Below are 22,225 nucleotides of genomic sequence, written 5' to 3'. Positions count from 1 at the left end.
AAACTTTAATGAATCCAGAGAAATCAGTCAATAGTTTGTATGTTACAAGTCCCTGAATAGAGGGCACATTTACATACCAATGTTTCTTAAGCCTTTAACATAAGTAGGAAAAATTATAATGGCCCTTTAATTTTATTATATTTTTAATTGAAGTAGGTGTACAGCAAAGTGATTCAGTTATACATATATATGTACCTATTCTTTTTCAGATTCTTTTCCCTTATAGGTTATTATAAAATACTGAGTCGAGTTCCCTGTGCTATACAGTAGGTCCTTGTTGGTTACCTATTTTATATATAGTAGTGTGTATATGTTAATCCCAAACTCCTGATTTATCCCTCCCCCTCTCCTTTCCCCTTTGGTAACCGTAAGTTTGTTTTCTATGTCTGTGGGTCTATTTCTGTTTTGTAAATAAGTTCATTTGTATCATTTTCTTAGATTCTACATATAAGCTATATTACAATGATATCTGTCTGGCTTACTTCACTTAGTATGATAATCTCTAGGTCCACCTATGTTGCTGCAAATGGCATTACTTCATTCTTTTTTTATGGCTGAGTAATATTCCATTGTATATATATGTACCACATCTTCTTTATCCATTCATCTCTCAGTGAACATTTAGGTTGCTTCCATGTTCTGACTACTGTTCACAGCAGCATTATTCATAATAGTCAAAAGGTGGAAACAACCCAAATGTCCATCAACTGATAAATATTTAAGTAAAATATTTAAATAATAAATAATTAAATATTGCTAAATACAATATGATATACCCATACGATGAAATGTAATTTTGTCATAAAAAGGAATGAAGTACTGATACATGCTACATGCTATGGATGTACCTAGAAAACTAATGAAAGAAGTCAGACACAAAGGCCACATACTTATTGTATGATTCCGTTTACATGAAATACCCAGAATTTATATGAAATATCCAGAACAGGCAAATTTATAGAGAAGTGAAATACATTAGTGGTAGCTTGGGGCTGGGAAGCGGGGGAAGGGGGATATGGAGCAACTGCTAATGGGGACGAGGCTGGGATGATGAAAATGCTCTAAAATTAGATTATGGTGATGGTTGCACAACTCTGTAAATATACTAAAAACCAATGAATTGTACACTTTAGTTTTTCGGCTGTGCCATGCAGCATGCGGCATCTTAGCTCCCCGAGCAGGGATGGAACCTGCGCCCCCTGCAGTGAAAGCGTGCAGTCTTAACCACAGGACCACCAAGGAACTCCCTGAACCGTACACTTTAAACTGGTGAACTTTCTGGTATGCAAATTACATATCAATAAAGCTATTAAAAAATCTAAAAGAGATGACAGTATCATTTACATTGACATGTGCAATCCTCTGATTCTTCACTTCAAAATATCACACATATACTTTTATCAAGCTCAATATCCGAAGTCCTTTATACAATATACTAACCCTTTGGTGTGTGTTTTTTCTTTTAAATTATTTTAATCCAGAAATTCTAACAATATCATTTTTTTTTAAACTTTTTCACCAGATGACCTGAACTGTTTTTAATTTATATACACATAATTAAACATCTTTTTGTGCTTGGGAAGAAATGTCTACCCATGCATTTCTGGAGAAGTGAATAGGAAAAAAGGAGAAAAGACAACGCTGTCTCTTAGAACGGTGAACACAGAAAAACTTGTCAAGCAGTCAGTGATAACCAAAAAGATAAACCAAATCTCTGATGTTCTTGCCTGTTCAGCAATCAGTGAATTCTACTTATTTTACTGCTATTCACAATGTAGTCTTTGTATAAATTCCAACTTCTTTCCATATGACCTTGCCCGCACTTGGATGCTGGACTACTCTGTCGTCCATATAATTGCTCATGTATCTACTCAACAAGCTTTGGCCCAGCTACATTCACAAGGTCCTTCCTACAGATGTTTGCAAACGATGTCAAATGCTAAGTAGAAGGACGAAGAACATGAAATTGACACAGTTAACCCAGGCATCCTGCAGGATGACAAGACATTCATGTAGCAGAACTACTGTTGCAAACTACATCAGACTATAGGTATCCTTCACAGTATAAAAGCAGTTATTAACCTCCACCAATAAGCTGATTATTAAGAACACACACCAACACAGGAAAGTCCCAAAGTATGAGTTTGAGTCCACTTGGACATCACTCATATTATCTCTAATATGTTCTTTCATACCAATACCTTCAAAAATAGGGGACAACTGTAAAATCTCTAACTTCTGAAATTGGAAAGCTAGAACTCAAAACTGCATCCCCACTAGGGAAATAGTTCAACCAAAGTGATTTATCAATATTTTAAGTTATCAACATTTTATGAGGGGTTGCTCTTAAGAAGGCAACAGACCTTTCAGAAAGCAGATACTCCAGCCCCAGTCAAGCCTAGTTTACTTGCTCTTTTGATACTGTTAAATGCTACTTCTTCTTTGTGGAAGGGACAATATTTCAAAGCACTAGGTGGTAGCTGGAGTAACGTCTCTGTTTTTGCCCTACATCTACCCCAAAGGAATGTCAGTGAGAAGCACTGAGGCCACACCTCCCCCAGGAGGTGATGGTCTCATGATTTCACTACATTGTGCTTTCGCGAATTTTCTCTGCATGAAGAGGCAGACATTAAAAACACTAAAGATAAATTAAAGAGCAAACAGAACCCCCTCAAAGATGGCATGTGACGGTCAACACGCAGCGTTTACCTTCTTCCCTCCGGTCACAAACTGCTTGCAGCTGGATCTCACGAAGTGCGGATGCACAGCAATGATCTGCAAGGGAATAAGGACCCAACAGTGGTTTAGGAGTCACAGCTCCAGCACAGAATGAAAGCTCTTTGTACATTACCGGCAGCATGATCTAAAAATCAACCCGGTATCCTGGTAGGAAGTAATCTATTCAGGTAATATTCTGCACTAACTGAGGATGAGTTTTGCTCTGGTATGAAAGGGTTTCTTCTACGAAGCTGGGTCAAAGCTAAAAGATGAGAGTGAACAGTTGTCGTTTCTGGCTGAGTGGGAACCCCTCTTTAGAGACAGCCAAGGCAGTCAGTAGAGGCAGCGAGATGTCACACATGTTTGTAACTGAATACATTTCATAGAAGAAACCCAGAGAAAGAACCCAACTATCTCCTTGTCCAGATGCCTTCCAGTGACTGAGGGCACCCAGTGGAACAGGGCCGGCGATGCAGCCTCAGACACTTAGCACAATTACATCCGCACCCTAACGGCAGAAAGACAACAGAGCTGCAGGACCCAGGAGTTATGGAGCTCAGCATCCAGGCCCTTCCCTTTTACCTCCAGCCTCAGTTCCCGGCCCCCTGGTTCTCATCCGCTCTCCACGATCTCCTCCCAACCCCTTACAAAGGTTGCTCTCAAGGCTGCTCCATCCCTCATCACCGTTTACTTCACTTGCCAGTGGCATTTCTGAAGGTCTGGTGTCTGCACTCAGTGTAAACCCGTCTTCGGGGCTCCCCTTTTATGGCTGTCAGCCTGCAGAGACTCTGCCTCCTTGTTTTCTTATCCCCAAACCCATGTATTCATCAACTAATACGCTGTGTTTTTTTCCAACCTAACAGAATATTTCTGGGCATTAAAAAAAATTCACACAATTACACCTTCATAAGACTCCAACTAAATACATTCTATACTCTTTATCAATTAACTAACACATTTCCATCCTCCAACGGAATAGATTCCTCTTCCTACACTGTCATTTTGAGGGCATTTAGCATATGACTCCTCATTTCTCTAACCATTCCTCCCTCCCAGGTTAGCCCTTCTTCCCTTCCACACTTCCCTAATCCATCCTGGATATCAATGGAATCATTTGCATATTCTGTTGTTACACATTCTTAAAATCTCTTAGGAAAGTCCTCTTAGCTCTCTTACAATGCATCATCCTACGTCGCAGCTGCTATTCCAGACATTCCCCATGCCCCTCCACCACGTTACCTTACCCCTTTTTTCTCCTCCTCACCCAGAAGAAACCAAGGCCATCAGGGTCACTGCCCTTGACTGCGGGTCCTTCACTGCCCAACGTAGCAACACTTGGGCTTGGTCTCACCGGCGGGGGGCTGTAGGACTCATATCCAAGGTTTCTCTCCCTCCCAACACGACGGATCCCATCCCTCAGTGCCGCTCCACTAAGTATTCCCTTTCTCTTATTTTTGATCTTTCCCTCTCTGCTGACTTTTTACCATCAACCAAAACATGACCAGCAGAAATGCTCCTGGGACCCTGGCTTTCTCTCCGTCTATCAGATGAGTTCCCTTCTTCATCACGAAATTTCTTGGAAGAAGAGTCTACACTGCTTGTTCTACTTCTTCATCTCCAATTTACTCCTTGACATGGGGTGGGCCTCCTGCCCCTCAACTCTCCTCATTAAGTGAGCTCAGAATTATCAAATAAAACACGTGTTTCAGTCCCCACCTCGTGTGATCTCCGCACTGCCTTTCCCATGCTGCCCACTCCTTCCTTCTGGAAACCCTCTCTCCTTTGGCTTCCCTGACACCACTCTCCTGGGTCTCCTCTGATGCCCCTAACTAATTCTTCTTAGATCCCTCACTGTTTTTTTTCTCTCCCACTACCTTAATCTTTAAATTAGTGCTCCAGAATTATTTGACCATCAGTCTTCTCACTCTTTTTTTTTTTAATATCTTTATTGGAATATAATTGCCTTACAATGTTGTGTTAGTTTCTGCCGTACAGCAAAGTGAATCAGCTATATGTATACATATATCTCCATATCCCCTCCCTCTTGAGCCTCCCTCCCACCCTCCCTATTCCACCCCTCTAGGTTGTCACAAAGCACTGAGCTGATCTCCCTGTGCTACGCGGCTGCTTCTCACCGGCTACCTATTTTACATTTGGTAGTGTATATATGTCAATGCTAACTCTCTCACTTTGTCCCAGTTTCCCCTTCCCCCCCGTGTCCTCAAGTCCTTTCTCTACATCGGTGTCTTTATTCCTGCCCTGCCACTAGGTTCATCAGTACCGGTTTTTTTAGATTCCATATATATGTGCATTAGCATCTGGCATTTGTTTTTCTCTTTCTGACTTACTTAACTCTGTATGACAGACTCTAGGCCCATCCACCTCATTACAAATAACTCAATTTCGTTCCTTTTTATGGCTGAGTAACATTCCATTGTATATATGTGCCACATCTCACTCTTTAACTGGATAATATCTTTCAAAATGGTTTCATCTTACTCAGCTGTGGTTATCCATTTTGTGTTTTTAGGGCCAATCTCCATACTGAGGTCCATATTCATGTCCATGAATGTTACCTACATAACATTTCCACCAGATGTGCTACAGTTATCTAGACTCAAGCCCAAACTAGCAACATCCTTCCTCAAACCATCCCTTATTTCCACTGATGGCATTCCCACACACCATTACCAAAGCAAGAACCTGGATCTACCCTCAGCTCCTCCATCTTTTATGACCCTCGGCCACGCCATCACTAAGTCTTAGTAAGTCTACCTCCTCGAGGCTTTCCCAATTCATTCCTTCTACACCATCTTGAGTACTCACTATCCCTCTTTTCATTGAGCTCCTGTAACACCGTTTCTAGAGTACAGCATTAGCCTTCTAAATTGTCTCCTGTCCCCAGTCACTCTCTTGCTTACATCCCCCTGCACTGTGGCAGGGCTGGCTTTCTAAAACACACATCAGATCCCATCTCTCCTTCACCTGTTGATCAATAAATGTTTGAATAAACACCTGAGAAAACTGAATGACCTCTTCCTTTAACAACTGTAATACTCACTGTAACTACCATGACTGTTACCTAAAACCGGTCCTTCTGCCTCAGGTCTATCAGCTCTCACATCTAACACTGTTATAGCTGCCATGTTACTTTTCCTTAAGCTTAGCTCAGTTTACACCACTTCTTTGCTCTTCAACATTCAATAATTTCTCCTTATCTACCAGACGGAGTCCAAATTCCTTAGCCTGAATATAAAGCCAGCGTCAATCGGCCTGTGCAGCTTTCCTGCCAAGTCAGTATTTTATGCACCATCTAAACTAGACTATTTGCCACTTCCTGAACACGATTTGAATTTTCTAGCCTCTCCGTTTATATTATACTGTTCTTCCACATGGGAAGTCAGCTTTCTCCATCAGCCCTGTATATTAACGTCCAAACAACAGTCCATCTACAAAGCCATCATTAACGAGGACAGCTAGAAGTAACCTCTCTCAGTTTTAGATTCCTTAATACTGTTTTTACCTCTTTGAGCCTTTAATAACAGTGTGTGTGTGTGTGTGTGTGTGTGTGTGTGTGTGTGTGTGTGTGTGTGATCTCACCCACTACAACAAAAGATTCCTGAGGATAGACTGAGATCACAGTCACATAATATACATTCTGTGTACCTTCCCAGCATCAAATAGTATCTGGTACACTGGTTGAACAGATACTTACTGACAAAATTAATGCAAGATTGGTAGTGTTCAAAGTATTGTAATCCTATTGCCTTTGTTGAGAAAATCCTTAGAAAAATTAAAACTTACTGAATACTTACTTTAATGGGACAGTCAAAAGTCTCATGAAATTCTTCTCCAGAATACAGTCCAAACACCTGCACCTAAAAAGTAAATGGATCTTGTCAGTTCACCATGACGGTAACAAAGAAGGCTGCTGAGTCAGTGAGAACACATACTATCAATAAAAAAGTAGAATACAGGACTTCCCTGGTGGCGCAGTGGTTAAGAATCTGCCTGCCAATGCAGGGGACATGGGTTCGAGCCCTGGTCTGGGAAGATCCCACATGCCGCGGAGCAACTAAGCCCGTGTGCCACAACTACTGAGCCTGCGCTCTAGAGCCCATGCTCCGCAACAAGAGAAGCCACCGCAATGAGAAGCCCGTGCACCGCAACAAAGAGTAGCCCCCACTCACTGCAACTAGAGAAAGCCCGTAAGCCTGCACACAGCAATGAAGACCCAATGCAGCCAAAATTAAGTAAATAAATAAATTTATTTTTTAAAAATCTTAAAAAAAAAAAAAAGTAGAACACTTAGTAATCTAAAGCCCTTGTAATCTCTATTAAGTATCCAATGAAAACAATTCTATGGGGGTGAAAACACACTGCTGCAATTAAATTTTTACAAGTATCTCATGGATAGAGTTCCCTTTGCACACCCCAAGTTTGTTTTATTAAATGGACGTCAACTTTAAAAATGAAATAGATATGAATAGGTTACTAATACCCTTTTATGAACTTCCCATAGACCATTCCTAACGGAATTATTTATTCCTTTCCTTGAAGGAAAAAGGAGCTTCTTTTTTGAGTCACAGATATATAAATCAACTGTGCAGATCAAAGTGGCAAGAGATTAGGTGAACTGCACTTCATTTACAATCTTATCTTGAATCTATTTAGAGCGTATAAATGTAAGATTTAATTTTCTCCTTATGAGTGCCTCCCTTAAAGTTGTTTAATCTTAACCTTTTCTCTGAGTGGCTGACTTTAAAAATTGGATAACATACATATTCAACTGAGTAATGTACATAAAGGGTACAGATGACAGATTCAGAGCTTGACAAATTTTTATGATATGAACATATTGCTGCAACCATGACCCAGGTCAAGAAGTAGAACCCAAGAAGCTCCCCCTTGTGTTCCTTCCATTCATTCACACCCTCACAAACTAACCGCTCCTCCAAAATCTATCACCTTCAGTAAGTTGTGCTAATGTTTGAATTTTATATAAATAGAATCATAAACTATTTCACTGGCTTCTTTCACTCGACATTTTCTTTCTGATATTTATCCACACTGCTACGTACGTACAGCAGGAGCTGGTTCTTTGTCGTTGCCGTATAGTATTTCAATGTATGAATACATCATAATTTATGTATCCATCTTCCACTGATCATTTGGGTTGTCTCCAGACGGAGGCTATTATGAATAATGCTGCAGTGAATACTCTTTCCAAATCTTTTGGTCCACTTATATACCCATTTATGAAGAAATGGAATTGTGCAGTCATAGGTTATGCATCTGTTCACATCTAATAGACAGCCAAACGACTTCGCAAAGTGGTTCCAATCAACTTACACTCTCACAAGCACAGCGTATGAATTCCAGGAGCTCTCAAACACTTGGAACCAGCTATTAGGGGCACTTAGAACTATTTCCCAACACTTGAGATGTGTTCACTCTTTTTCTAGTCTCTAGAAGAGTGGTGTTATTTCTTCTTTAAATTTTTAAGAATTCACCTGTGAAGCCATCTGGGTCCAGTGGTTCTCTGTGAGAAAGTTTTTCATTACAAATTCAATTTTTTAAATAGATATAAAACTACTTAGACATTTTCTTGCTTTCATCTTAGTAAGTTGTTTTTTTTTTTTTTGGCCGTGCAGCATAGCATGTAGGATCCTAGTTCCCTGACCAGGGGTCGAACCCATGCCCCCTGCATTGGAAGTGCAGAGTCTTAACCACTAGACCACCAGGGAAGTCCCCATCTGAGTAGTTCATGTGTGCAAGTTCCAAGAGGAAAATGTACTCATGTTATGATATCATTTGAGGAGATAAATTCTTTCATTAAACTATAAAATCTTTAGAATATTCCACTCATTTTGTGACTGCTGTTTTTATACCCTTGTGCCAAGTATGTTATTTGGGTTCCAAGAACAGCACATGGTACAATGTAACATAGAGGGAGTTTGATTTACTCAGAGGTAGTCTGTTAAAATGTATTCTTGACACGGCAAATACATGCAGGCCCTACTACCACCTTGCTTCTCATTGTTCAGAGGGCATTGTATCACTGCTTTTATATGAATGTATACGCACAGGATGCATTGAACTTCTTATAAAATGGCGGTAGAGAAGCTCAAAAGAAAAGCACTGCATTCAGAATTTTACTCTATCCCAGGAAGTTGAAGTTGAATGAGCCCAACAAATCCAAGAAAACGGGGTCAAAATAAGACAAGTACTGTATCACCTGAATCTTAACAGAGTAAATTAACAAGTGCTCAACTTATTAATATTACATCAGTAGAAACTCATGCTAAACTAGGAAGTTTACATTCTTCTAACATAAGCTACTTCTATGAATTCATTCTAACAATGTCGCTGACAACGTGGTCCCCTGTCAACTCTTACACTCCTACTACCAACTTGGACCTCTAAATGCTTCCATGTGCTTTACCTCAGTGGGTCTCAGGCCACACTGCACGGTTAAGGTTCCTGGAAATTAATGGCCAGATCCCACCCTAGACAAACTGAACTTTCTGGTGGGGTAAAATGACGTATTTTTTTTTCAGGTGGAACATATTTATTTCACTCATACCGTGGTCAACATCTAGCAATGTCTAGATGTTCTTCTTAGTTCTAAATTTATTTTTTAGCTGTAATTTGACTCACTTTTAACCAATGGGGAAATCCCGTGTGAGGCACAGCATAATTTCTAGCCTAACATTCCAATCGGAAAGTATATTTCGATAACCTCTCCTAAAAGATGTGATGTCACTTCTCAGTCTTCTCCAATTGTGGAGGGAACAACCTTCTGGAAAAGCTGTCTATTAAAATGGTCAGTGTCATTCTGGCTTTTTTAGAAATTTTATTCTGAATTAAACTATCCTTATGGATTTGAAAATGAGATGAAATACCTTTAAAATGATATTTTTAAAGATTGATAACTGACAGTATGTAACTAGCAGTGAAAATCTTGCTCTGCCTCATTTGGCCCTTACAGCAAGACAGCTAGGGATGAAAGCAAACACCATTATGCCTGTTTAACAGATGATTCTGTGGAAAAATAAATGACTCACCTGTAAAAATCAAGAAGAGTATTCCAAGCCCTATTCTTCTACACTCTATCATTATAGGAGCTAGCCTAAAATTTGCAAATAATAAAGATATCTTTCTACAATATATAAAGTGTAAGGAAAGTAGAATAGGGAAAAGAAAATCAAAAGCCTCAAATATTTGCCAAACTAAAATGAAAGGGAATGAATTAGACAACTCTACAACAGAAGTTGAAACTAAATGCAGCAGACTATTCATTCAAATGGATAAAGTTCCTTCTGCCTATAACAGGGTAAAGATGATTTTAAGAACAAAAGTTAAGTGATTTTTATTGCAGGGAAAAGTATATGAGCTGAAAACGAACAAATATGAGCCCGTTGAAAAAGACTGAGGTATCAGTGAGAAAATAAATATTAGAAGTATTGTAAATCTAGTGGTGAATATTAAATTATGAATTTCCAGGGGTGCCCCTTTAAAAATCACAAATCCAACAACAAAACAAACAAAAAAAACGAATCCATATGAAGATATAATAGTAGAGTGATAAGAAGGAATAAACAGAAGAGAACAAATTGCAGAAGTTCTTAGAAAACAGGCTGAAACTCATAACTACCCTTCAGAACTAGGGGAAGCAAAACTGTCATAGCGTACCCAGATGAGGGGCTGGAGGGGTGTTTGCTGAAGGCGGCAAAGCAAGATTAGAACTCTTAGGTTAGTCTCTATTTGTATGTTTAACTGAATAACATTTTCCTCACCTGTCATTGTCTCCTTCAGTATGGAAAACACTGAGACTTCACAAGGCAAGTCTCATAAACTTTATCAGTACAAGCAGGGTGAGTTGTAAAACCTCTGATATTTTGGTTCCTTTCACTAATGTGACACCCAAACTAGTTGGTCAGAACTTAAACTACTAAAGCTAGTAAAATCCAAAACAATTCTCATTCATTTCCCCTCTCTCTCCCTCTTTGTCATTTTCTTGGTGATGAGCACACTCTGTGAAAAGAATCCGTTGAATGACTGCTTAGAGAGTTTGGGCTTTTAGGAAGATTGCGTCTGAGTTAAGAATCATATTTTTAAAGGTTAAAATAGAGAGGATCCTTTTGATAATGGTATCCTCTATAGCAGCCCTGACAACCTCTCCCACCTTGTCACAAAAATACCTAATGAAGAAAAAGAGAAAATTCAGAACAATTGGCCTTGGAGTCAATCTACTGCAAAGTCTTGGAGGATTTCTCATTAACTACAAACCCACAGAGCCATAGGAGGACCACAAAACGCATGTGCTATGTGTTTACCACCAGAAGTAAAGAAACCCTACCCTCATGAAACAATCAGGAAGGTGTATAAGCCTTCTCCCCTTTAGCATGGAATTCTATGTATTTGCAAACTGGGCGACGGGCCATCTGACATAGAGAAATTGTGAGGTGACCAGAGTGTTGGACAACCCTCCCAGCTATTACTTCATTGTAACAGACCCTCTCAAACCCCGGCTTGCAAATAACAACAGGTCAAGCATTAGAAGAACAGGGGTGAACACGTAAACTGTCATTCCATCTAGGGCAGCGGCTGGAGGGACCCTCGCAGTGGAGATGGCAGGTTTTCATATTCTCCACCCATGGAGGGTGTCAAAGACCCAGGAGGGAAGATAGGAGAGGCTCCCAGTTCACTGGAGGAGCTGCCTTAACTGGATACCTCCAGCCAGAGGAAATGGAGCTCGTTAACAGGTCCCTATGTGAGCTGAAGGGTGACTCTACAACACCCAAAAGGATAACAAGCAGGGCCTGAATCTGTTTGCTAACCCAGGTTCAGAAAGAGCTTGTCTCCCTGTTCTGGAATGGATAAATGAGTAACAAAAATGCACACAAGGTCTATAAAAAGAATACTGCCGAACACAATTCCAGTGACTCAGAGGGAGAAAAACCATGCTTTAAAAAATGTTTTAACAGGGACTTCCCTGGTGGTCCAGTGGTTAAGACGCCATGCTTCCACTGCAGGGGGTGCAGGATCGATCCCTGGTCGGGGAGCTAAGATCCCACATGCCGTGCAGCACGGCCAAAAAAAAAAAAAAAAAAAAGTTTTAATAGTAACCAGAAAAAAACAAACAAACTACAAAACTATTTGTCAACTTCAATAAGAAGAAGAGACCTCTATGAATCTGGAGCAAAGGACAGGACAACAATGATCACGATGAGGGTAACAGCTGGACAACAATGATCATGATGATGGTAACAGCTGACGACTACTACGTGTTTCTTCTGTTCCAGATGCTATTCCAAACCACTGACATATATTAACTAATTCATTTCGCCTAATGATTAATGAGGCAGGTACTGTTACTATCCCCCCTTTTATAGAGGAGGAAATAGGGTGAAGCACAGAGAGGGTTGAATACTTAGCTGACAACACACAGCTCAAATGTGGCAGGATAATTCCACTCCCAACCACTCCACCTCTAAGACACTCTAAGACACACAAGAAGTCATAATTTTTGGTTTTAAAAATTAAACGTAGATCAGGCTGACGTGAAGAGAAAATTGGGAGAGATCGAAAGAGTTCAGGAAAAACAAAAAGGCAAAACAGAATAAAAGTCTACTCCAGAAAGCAAAATTGATATTGGAAGCAAAGTACCTCAGCAAAGGGACCAAACAAGAAGAGAAACTCTCCCTGACTACAGAGAAATGAGAGGATAAAAACCATGAGAAAGCAAAGCACATGTGTGAGGTGTGTGTATGTGTATGTGTGTGTGTGTGTGTGTGTGTGTGTGTGACAAAACATGACCAATTTTTCTTACTGTATATTTTTCTTTTTAAAAAATTAATTTAAAAAAATTTGCGTATAGTTGACTTACAATGTTCTGTTAGTTTCAGGTGTACAGCAAAGTGAGTCAGTTATATATACACATATATCCACTCTTTTTTAGATTCTCTTCCCATACAGGCCATTACGGAGTAATGAATAGAGTTCCCTGTGCTATTTGGTAGGTTCTTATTAGTTATCCATTCTATATATAGTAGCGCGTATATGTCAATCCCAATCTCCCAATTTAACCCTCCCCCTCCAACATAAATCATAGCAAGATCTTTTTTTGATCCGCCTCCAAGAGTAATGAAAGTAAAAACAAAAATAAACAAATAGGACCTAATTAAACTTAAAAGCTTTTGCACAGCAAAGGAAACCATAAACAAAACAAAAAGAAAACCCACAGAATGGGAGAAAATACTTGCAAATGAAGTGACCGACAAGGGATTAATCTCCAAAATATATAAACAACTCGTGCAGCTCAATATCAAAAAACAACTCAATCAAAAAAATGGGCGGAAGATCCAAATAGACATTTCTCCAACTGGCCAAAAAGTTCATGAAAAGATTCTCAACATCACTAATTATTAGAGAAATGAAAATCAAAACTACAGTGAGATATTGCCTCACACCGGTTAGAATGGCCATCATCAAAAAATTTACAAACAATACATGCCGAAGAGGGTGTAGAGAAAAGGGAACCCCCCTACATATATTTTCAAAAGAGAGGAAGGATCGATAGGGCTTATCCATTCACCATCCTACCCTGAAAAGGTGAGTGAGGTACAACGAAATGGGAGGGGAAGAGGCCAGACTGCAGATGGTTAGTGAAGGGTTAGCAATAAAAACACGATGAACTTAGAACTTCCCACACACCCAGCACTGGCTCTGCCACATTCCCATCCAGGCCTCGCACTATGCCCACTGCCCAGCTGAGGCAGTGGAGGGGCCGGGGGTCAAGCAACATCCCTGACCTAACAGAGAAGAGCGGGAAAGCCGCCCAGGCAGGCGCAGTGCAGAGCGATGCTCTTAGCCTCTGCGCAATACCGCCTCCAGCCTAAGTATTGTTGAGTTTCTCTGAAGAAGTGAAAACACGTGGAACTGAAGCAATAATCAAAATCAGGACTGAAGTCAACTTTCCTGACATGAAAACAATACTTCGGTCTATGGATCAAAAGGACTTACCCTCTTCCAGACAAAATGAATGAAAATAGACCCAAACAAGACATTAACTTAGCAAACTGAATTACAAGGGCTGTTCGTGGCCATTGGTAGTGTTGTTGTTATTATGATGAGTCTGAGCTCCAAGGCAGGACAAAAAAAAAAAAAAAATTAAAAAGCGTTTTGTGAAACAACAAAAGTAGGCTGGCCTCTGACATGTCTAGGAAAATAAAGGTTAGTCAGAAGGGAGCAACGTCTCCAAAACTTTGAGAGAAAATAGTTCAACCCAGAATTCTATATTAAATTAATTGTAGTTTATGTGTGAGGGCAACACAGGCAAGAGATCAGAAAATAAGCCTGGTACGTACTTATGCTGAAAGTTACCTAAAAATGTATACCAGTAACACACACACACACACACACACAAACGCGTGCACGCACACACAGTTTATGTGTGAGTGTATTTCAAAATTTGGAACTCGAGAATAAATAAAAAGATTAGAACTGAGCACCAGCTGACTGAACAGAGTAAATTTTAAACAACTGTTAGAATTATGACTTTAAAACTGACTATCAAAGGTTATCTGTGAAATAGAAGGTAATGATTTATCTAGGAATCTTAATGCACTAAAGAAAGAAAAATCACAACAGCCATTGAAAGATGCACGAGATCTAGGTATCTGGAGTTGATCTTGCTTAATAATCTTTATGTTGCTATCACCACTAACCACTTTACCAGATCATTGTATATTAGCGCCTCAATTTTCGCAATTCTGACTAACCCACGAGGAGGGCTAGCTTACACAACTACGTGCGCTGAAATGTTTATTTTCATGTCTATCAACGCTGATAAAATATATGAGAAAACCATTCTTTAAAAAGGCATCATGGGTCTACAACAAAATATGGCAGTTGTGAATTTGACTAAAATAGGAAAACAGAGGTGCTTGCCAAGAAGTGTGCCAGGAGATATCTGAGGGTCATCTCGTTATCCACCAGACACAGTAGTTAAAATATACTGCTTTGCCGCATCAAATAGTAATTCTTCAAAATTTAGAGTTCTGAAAATTCTTAGACCAAGTATCTTAGTATAAGTTCTTTTCCAATTCAAAAACAATATTCTCCTTCAACAAATTAGTTCAATTACATTGGCAGTAATCCAGAAGGAATTCCTCCTCACCTTTCAGAAAACAAAAATGAAGATGATCTTTCTTATAAATACGAAATGTTTCAAGAGTTTGGATAATTCTTCTCAATTTCTGCACATACCAACTCCTCCCTTATCTATCTTTGATGGTCTGGTTCATCTCAGAATTTCAGAAAATTTGACAGTGCTTTTTGAAAAGCATGAGTGTTCCGATTACTATTACTAGACTCTTTGGGTAACATTAGGCTTAGATATATAAAAATGCATTCTTGTCTGTCAAGAAGACTTTCATTTTTCTTTTGTTAACAGATTAAATGGGTATAAATCTTTTACACTGATTACACTGTTTTTAATTTACTTATCTTAATGGCCCATTGAATTTAGATCCCATAAAAAACATAAAATTAGATTAGGAAATCTGCTCTATGCAGTCAAGAATATGTAAGGTTCTGTAATGCTTCTTAATGCACTCTCTTCCTCAACTGTTATTTTAGAAGAGTAGCTTAAATACGCTGTGCATTAGAATTTTATCATTGCAAACCAATAGTAGAAAAGCCTTCCATTGACTGAAAAACAAAAGACATTCTTATAAGTGGAAAATCAATCACCACAACCACTAAATGTCACAGCTCAACATCAGCAAGAAGCACTGATGATTGTTAGTTATACACTGCACAAATGATGTATGTCCTCGGTCGAGGAAGTAGGGGCCAGGTTTTTAGAAACTGTACATATATTGATTTTACATTTATTCAATGTGGCCACTGTAAGACACTTTATTCTTCTGATAAACTATGATTGCTTATCAAAAGATTCTATAATTCAAGAGAAACATTCATAACTGGTGTGTGAAAATGAAAACCACCAGCCCACAGAAATCATGCCCACAAAATCCAATTTTGTGGATTTATGGCAGAAAGGCATTAAACCACTGTCTTGCGGGAACTGCAGACCAGTCACTGAAGCCTAAGTGGCACAGCAGTAATGATTAAGGTGACATGTCCCTCTGCCACAGCTGTTAATCAGCTTAATACTCGTTACATTACTGACATTCTTGTAATTATTTTTCCTAAGGCACATTTGCACAAAATATATTTTACTTTAATTATGAGCAATCGGGAGCAAGTCCGATACCCAAAAAGAATAATCAAGGTTCTCCTACTGCAGGTACAGTAGGCACAGCGCTGCTCCGAGCCCTTGGAGCTGGAAACATCACAGCCCACAGAGCTGGAGCACTGCTTTCCACGTGACCGTGTAATCCCCATACCTTGCCATCCTCTGAACACACGCCCATGTGTTCGCCACTTTCATCCAGGCTAATCTGATTTATCTTCACAGGACTCTATTAAAAACAAAAGAACAAACAAACACGGTAAACCTTCAGAAACATATATATCAAAGTTAAATGCCTTGGCTTTTCGTAAAATGTAAGTGATACAAGTTGTCTATTAGTTTAGATGCATGAGTCCAAGACATATTCTGCTTCTGCAAATGAAAATGGTAAAATATTGCTTTGTTCCCAGACATGTAATAAAGCCCAGAAACCTAAGATTTCCCCAAATTACCTATTTCACGTACTTGAAGAACCAGCTAAAAATGGTACTTTTCTTACCTGTTATGTACCTTTTTATTTGTTCTGTTCTATTTACTCCACAGTCCTAAAATTCTTTCCCAGCCAAATTCGTTAAAAGAACAAAACAAAAACCAAAATAAAAATCATGATGTAAAGAAAAATTTTAGTTTTCTTTTTTTAATTGAAATATAGTTGATTTACAATGTCATGTTAGTTTCTGGTATACAGTAAAATGATTCAGATATATATATATACACACACACACACACACACACACACATTCTTTTTAATATCCTTTTCCATTATGGTTTATCACAGGATATTGAATCTAGTTCCCTGTGCTATACAGTAGGACCTTGTTGTTTATGTATTTTATATACAGTAGTGTGTATCTGCTAATCCCAAACTCCTAATTTATCGCTGCCCCACCACCTCTCCCTTTTGGTAACCGTAAGTTTGTTTTCTGTGTCTGTGAGTCTGTTTCTGTTACGTCATATTTTAGATTCCACGTATAAGTGATGTCATATGGGATTTGTCTTTCTCTTTCTGACTTTCTTCACTTAGTATGATAATCTCCATGCTGCTGCAAATGGCACTATTTCATTCTTTTTTTTAAAAATTTTTATTGGAGTACAGTTGCTTTACAATGTTGTGTTAGTTTCTACTGCACAGCAAAGTGAATCAGCTATACATACGCCTATATTCCCTCTTTTTTGGATTTCCTTCCCATTTAGGTCACCACAGAGCACTGAGTAGAGTTCCCTGTGCTATACAGTAGGTTCTCATTAGTTATCTATTTTATACATAGTATCAATAGCGTATATATGTCAATCACAATCTCCCAATTCATCCCACCTCCCCCTTTCCCTCTTGGTATCCATACGTTTGTTCTCTACGTCTGTATCTCTGTTTCTGCTTTGTAAATAAGGTCGTCTATACCAATGGCATTATTTCATTCTTTTTTTATGGCTGAGTAATATTCCATTGTATGTATGTACCACATCTTCTTTATCCATTCCTCTGTTGATGGACATTTAGGTTGCTTCCATGTCTTGACTATCGTAAATAGTGCTGCTACGAATATTGGGGTGCATGTATCTTTTCGAATCAGAGTTTTCTCTGGATATATGCCCAGGAGTGGGATTGTTGGATCATATGGCAACTCTAAAATCTTAGTTATTTTACTTTGGCTCACCAGCCAATCCATTTCTTCTTCTCTTATAAATTACTAAATCAACTTTTTATTTATACTCTATGCTTAGTACTTTCTGGGGGAATTCCACAGGGTCTAACTGATAGTAACTAACTTTGTCATCCTCCATTCTTTTGAGTAATCTCAAATTTAAAAATCCGTGAAGATGGAATTAGGCATTCTACTTTGGATGTATTTTCCCAAGAGTAAACACACAACTGTACTTTTAATATTTTTCACAGTTTTCCAGTTCGCTATGTAGCCAACTGTTCACTCACTAAAATATTCATACAGGTGGATTTTCTAAAGAGAAATCAAAATCAGTAAATGTTGACAACATTAAAAAATGACAACCTTTTCTTTTTTTTTTGCTTCTTAAGTAATGACAGTTTACAACTATCTTCCACAAAACATGATAGAACAAATTAACCACAAAAAGAGAAGTAAGACTTCATCAGTTTCAACATGAGCCTGCAAATTCATTTTTTAAAATACCTTACCTTAAAATAATTTGGTTTGTGTATAAGAATAAAATGGAAATACACAAAATTGATTGTTCCATGCTCAACGGAAAATATCTCCAAGCTAGTAAGTAATGGCCAGGACAGACCAAGACTCCCTGACCTTGGAAAGGCCACCCACTGACTGATGCTGCTGAGAGAAATTCCCGTGTTACAGGTGGAGACAACTGGCTGCAGAACCCTTTCTCATCCTGATCCCTAAATCACTCCTGAAATGCAGCTCATGAAAACCAAGCTATCTCCTTAAAAGTTCCTAGAATGTTAGAACAGGAAAGGACCTTACAGACATATTTGATCCATTTATAGGAGAATAAACCAACCCCACGGATGAGATTCACAACAGAGAAAAAGCAGAGCCAGGGCTCTGACCTTAAGAGCAGTGAAGAGAACTTTGTGATGGGCAGCAAGGAAGATGCAAAACAAAAGCTGAACTGGGAAAGCAATGAGGCCAGTGTGTCTGGACTTCTGGCCGACAAGTCTGAATGCGCAGCTTCTACAGTCTTCTTTGGATAAATGCTTTCTTCACTGAGTACCTTCTGTTAACAACTTCCTGCTTCTGATCTTTTGTTCGTCAAACAACATTTTAATGCCCATTTTACTTGTGGCAAATATAGACCCCATATACCTGACTGTAATTTAATTGGTCTCTGGTTATAACCTACCTCAGATTATAATTCAACAGATGTGTGTAGCTTGATCACTGCCAAGGTTTCCTGTCCTAACCAATATGGTACTATCCACGTGTGACTACATAGAAAGTTAAGTTAGTTAAAACCAATCTCAGTTAAAAATTCACGTCCTCCGTTGCACAAGTGCTCAATAGCCACATGTGACTAGCGGCTACTGTATGAAAAAGCACACAGATCACGGAATGTTTTCATCATTTCAGAAAGTTCTACAGGGCAGCACTGTTCCAGGCCCACCAAACTGAGCCTCAGTGCTGTGTACAATGCTTCTTCACAAGGCCCTTCTGTACAACTTACATCGAGAAGTACATCTTCTCCCCATGTGCCTGTCAAACTGTACGTCATTTGTTCTTGGACTCTGTGCTCATGGCCTGTGCTAAGGTTCTAGGAATCACACTGTATTATTTTCAAAGACCTGGCATACACATTAGCTGATCCTCACAACTTCTGGCAAAAGCAGTCAGCCTAGGACGGTTATCTCCACCTCACAATAAGGAAAATGAGGCCTCAAGAGTTTACGTGAGCTGTCTAGAGCCTTAGTACTGCTATGTGGCTAGGCCACACAGTGGTATTCTTAGTACGAATAAACCCAACTTTTTATTACAACATGTTTCTTCCTGAGTAGAAACTAATTTGTACCGCCACATTAGCAATATTATGGGGGAAAATAAATCATAACTACAAGGTATAAGAATCCTTTTTCCTTTATACCTGTTAGCAACGGTTAACTTTTTTTGTTTGCCAATGATCAATATTCACTGATTTATTTCCCCAACTACTAACAACTTAAACATTTTCTTAAGCCTGTCGGCCAATTAATTTGTTCTTCTAAAAACTCTGTTCACATCTCTTATTTTTTCTATTAATGTTTGCTCTTTTCTTGTCCATTTCCTTCTTTTTTTTTTTTTTTTTTTTTTTTTTAGAGGGTATGAGGTCTTGGTACAATACCTTACCCTGACATTGTATATGTGGTCTCCTGTATATTTTTGCAAGATGGTTATTGCTTTATTTCTCACATCTAAGTTTGTAATACTTTCACGATTCATCTTATCTTCTTCCAAATGGATACCCATTTGGACTAGCCCCATTTTTTAAAAACCACACCCTTCTCCTTCTGAAGAGAACTATGTTTATCATATAATAAATATTTATATACACTGAGATAATCTTCTGGGTTTTCAACTGTGGTCCCTTTGTCCATTGTTATATCATTTCAACATTGATTTAATTATAGAAGACATACATGGTATGTTCTGATATCTGGTAAGGTGAGTCCTATCACAATTCTTCACACTTTCCTTGGTTTTTCTCGAGTATTTATACTTTCATGAGAATTACAAGATAAAATGACCCCCATGTTGCCACACATAATGGTCATTATTCAGTCCTAACTTACTTTACCTAATACAAGCATGGAACACTGCTGGCAACTCTCCCCTCTCTCTGTTTCCAACGTATCATACTTGTCTGAGTTTCCTTTGGAATTTCTAGTTGCTCCTCCTCAGTCTCTTTGGCCAAATACTCCTCATCTCCTGGTCCCTGTACCTCATGGCTCAGTCCTGGCACCTCTTCCCTTTTACATCTACACAAGCTCTCTTGGTATTCTCTCCAGGCCATGGGATGACTCCTGAATTTAAATCCCTAGACTGGGCCTCTCCCTATTCCAGACCAATATCTAGGACTGCCTATTTTATGTATGTACTTGGATGCCTAAACAGGCATATCAACTAAAGCATATCCAAAACTGAGAGTCTGATCTTCCTTCCTGGAAGGGCTCTTCCTGATGTCTCGCCCATCTGTAGTAGTTAAGGACTGATACAATCCTCTCATTGCACAAGACAAAAACCTTGGAGCCATTCTTGACTCCTGTCTTTCTTCCACACTTTACATTGCTATCTGTCAGAAATTCCTACCATCTCTTCAAACAAAAGTTATCCAGACTTTCACCACCCCTATGGCTGCCATCCTGGTTCAAGCTATCATCACCCTTGTCTGGATTATTGTAATAGTCTCCAAACTAGTAGACCTACTTCTGCCCTAACTCTCCTAGAAATCTAACCTCAACAAACCAGTAGAGTATATTGTTAATAGGTGGATCAGACAATGTCACTCCTTTGTTTCAAACCCTCCAAAGGCCTCCCATCTCAGGATAAAACCCAAAGTGTTTACTATGACCTGACAGTCCTAAATGATACGGCTAAAGCCCTGCCTTATCCACCCTTGGCCTTGTTCTCGCTCCTCCAGCCACGATGACCTTCTTGCTGTTTCTCCAGTCCTAGAGCCTTTGCATTTGTTTGCCGGTGCCTGTGATGCTCTTCTGCCAGCTCTTCACTGGTAGGCATCTTTTCAGGCCACTGGATCTGAAATTTCAACACTTCTCCCAAACATTCATAGCTCCTTCACTGTTACACATCTTTTTTCTCCTTAGCACTTACCACTATCTTACTATGTATTTTACTTATCTTATTTACTGTCAAACTCACTCACTAGAATAATCTCATGAGATAGTTCAAAGAACACAAACTTCCAATCACACACAAAATCTTCCAGACAACAGAATAAAAAGGAAATGCTCCCCAACTCATTTTACCAGGACAGCATAACCTAACAACAACAAAACTCAACAAAGGATGTTATGAAAAAGAAAAAATACAAGTAAATCTCACTCATGAACAGAAATGAAAAAATCCTAAAGAAAATATTAACAAAGTCAGCATATATAAAAAAGATAATTTTACTCCAAAACTACTAGGCTGATACAAGATAGCGGAATTAATATATGATAATTTTTTGCATTAATAGAAGAGGAAAATCATAAGATCATCTCAAGAGGAAATTCGTTAAGGTCATCTCAATGATGCAAAAAGTGTTTGATGAAACAACACTCATTCATGGTAAAAACTCTTAGCATATAAGGAGGAAATTTCCTCAAACTCACCTAAGGTGAAGCGTTGAGAGCTCTCCCTTTGATATGTTTACAATACGTTGAGTCTTCTAATCCATAAACATGGAGCATTTCTCCATTTATTAGGCCTTCTTTAACGTCTCTAAATAAAGTTTCCTATGTCTCCCCTTAGAGGTCTCATACTTTGTTTTATTCTGGGAGTAGCAATGACAGTCAGCAGGCTTTTCTCATTCCTGATACGTACAATATGATTCCACTTACACAACCTAACAAAAATAGGCACGACTACACCATAGTGTCCAGGGGGTGCATACAGAGGACATAAAATGAAAAAGAAAAGTTAAGCAGTTATTCCTACGAAGGTCAGCACAGTGGCTCCCACTAAGGGAACTGTGAGTACGGATGGGGAAGGGGATCACATGGTCTGCTCTTGACAGAGTGGCAGTTAACAGGATTGTTTGCTTTATTACTATTTGTTC

General features: G+C 39.0%; 1 protein-coding gene across 2 annotated transcripts in view; it reads right to left on the bottom strand.

Annotated features, from left to right (window-relative positions):
* Window positions 1–22,225, bottom strand: part of VPS41 (VPS41 subunit of HOPS complex) — a 184,301-nt gene that overhangs the window by 78,856 nt on the left and 83,220 nt on the right. For both annotated transcript variants that reach the window (XM_068550354.1, XM_068550355.1), the window contains exons 5-7: window positions 16,137–16,211; window positions 6,534–6,596; window positions 2,710–2,775 (exon numbers count right to left, since the gene is read on the bottom strand). In XM_068550354.1, the coding sequence (XP_068406455.1) occupies window positions 2,710–2,775; window positions 6,534–6,596; window positions 16,137–16,211 (204 nt within the window). The remainder of the gene's footprint in view (window positions 1–2,709; window positions 2,776–6,533; window positions 6,597–16,136; window positions 16,212–22,225) is intronic.

This window comes from Eschrichtius robustus, chromosome 8 (assembly GCF_028021215.1).
Source record: "Eschrichtius robustus isolate mEscRob2 chromosome 8, mEscRob2.pri, whole genome shotgun sequence".
NCBI classification, from domain to species: domain Eukaryota; kingdom Metazoa; phylum Chordata; class Mammalia; order Artiodactyla; family Eschrichtiidae; genus Eschrichtius; species Eschrichtius robustus.
Note: the sequence above shows the minus strand (reverse complement) of the source record. Positions and strands in the feature narration are given on the sequence as shown.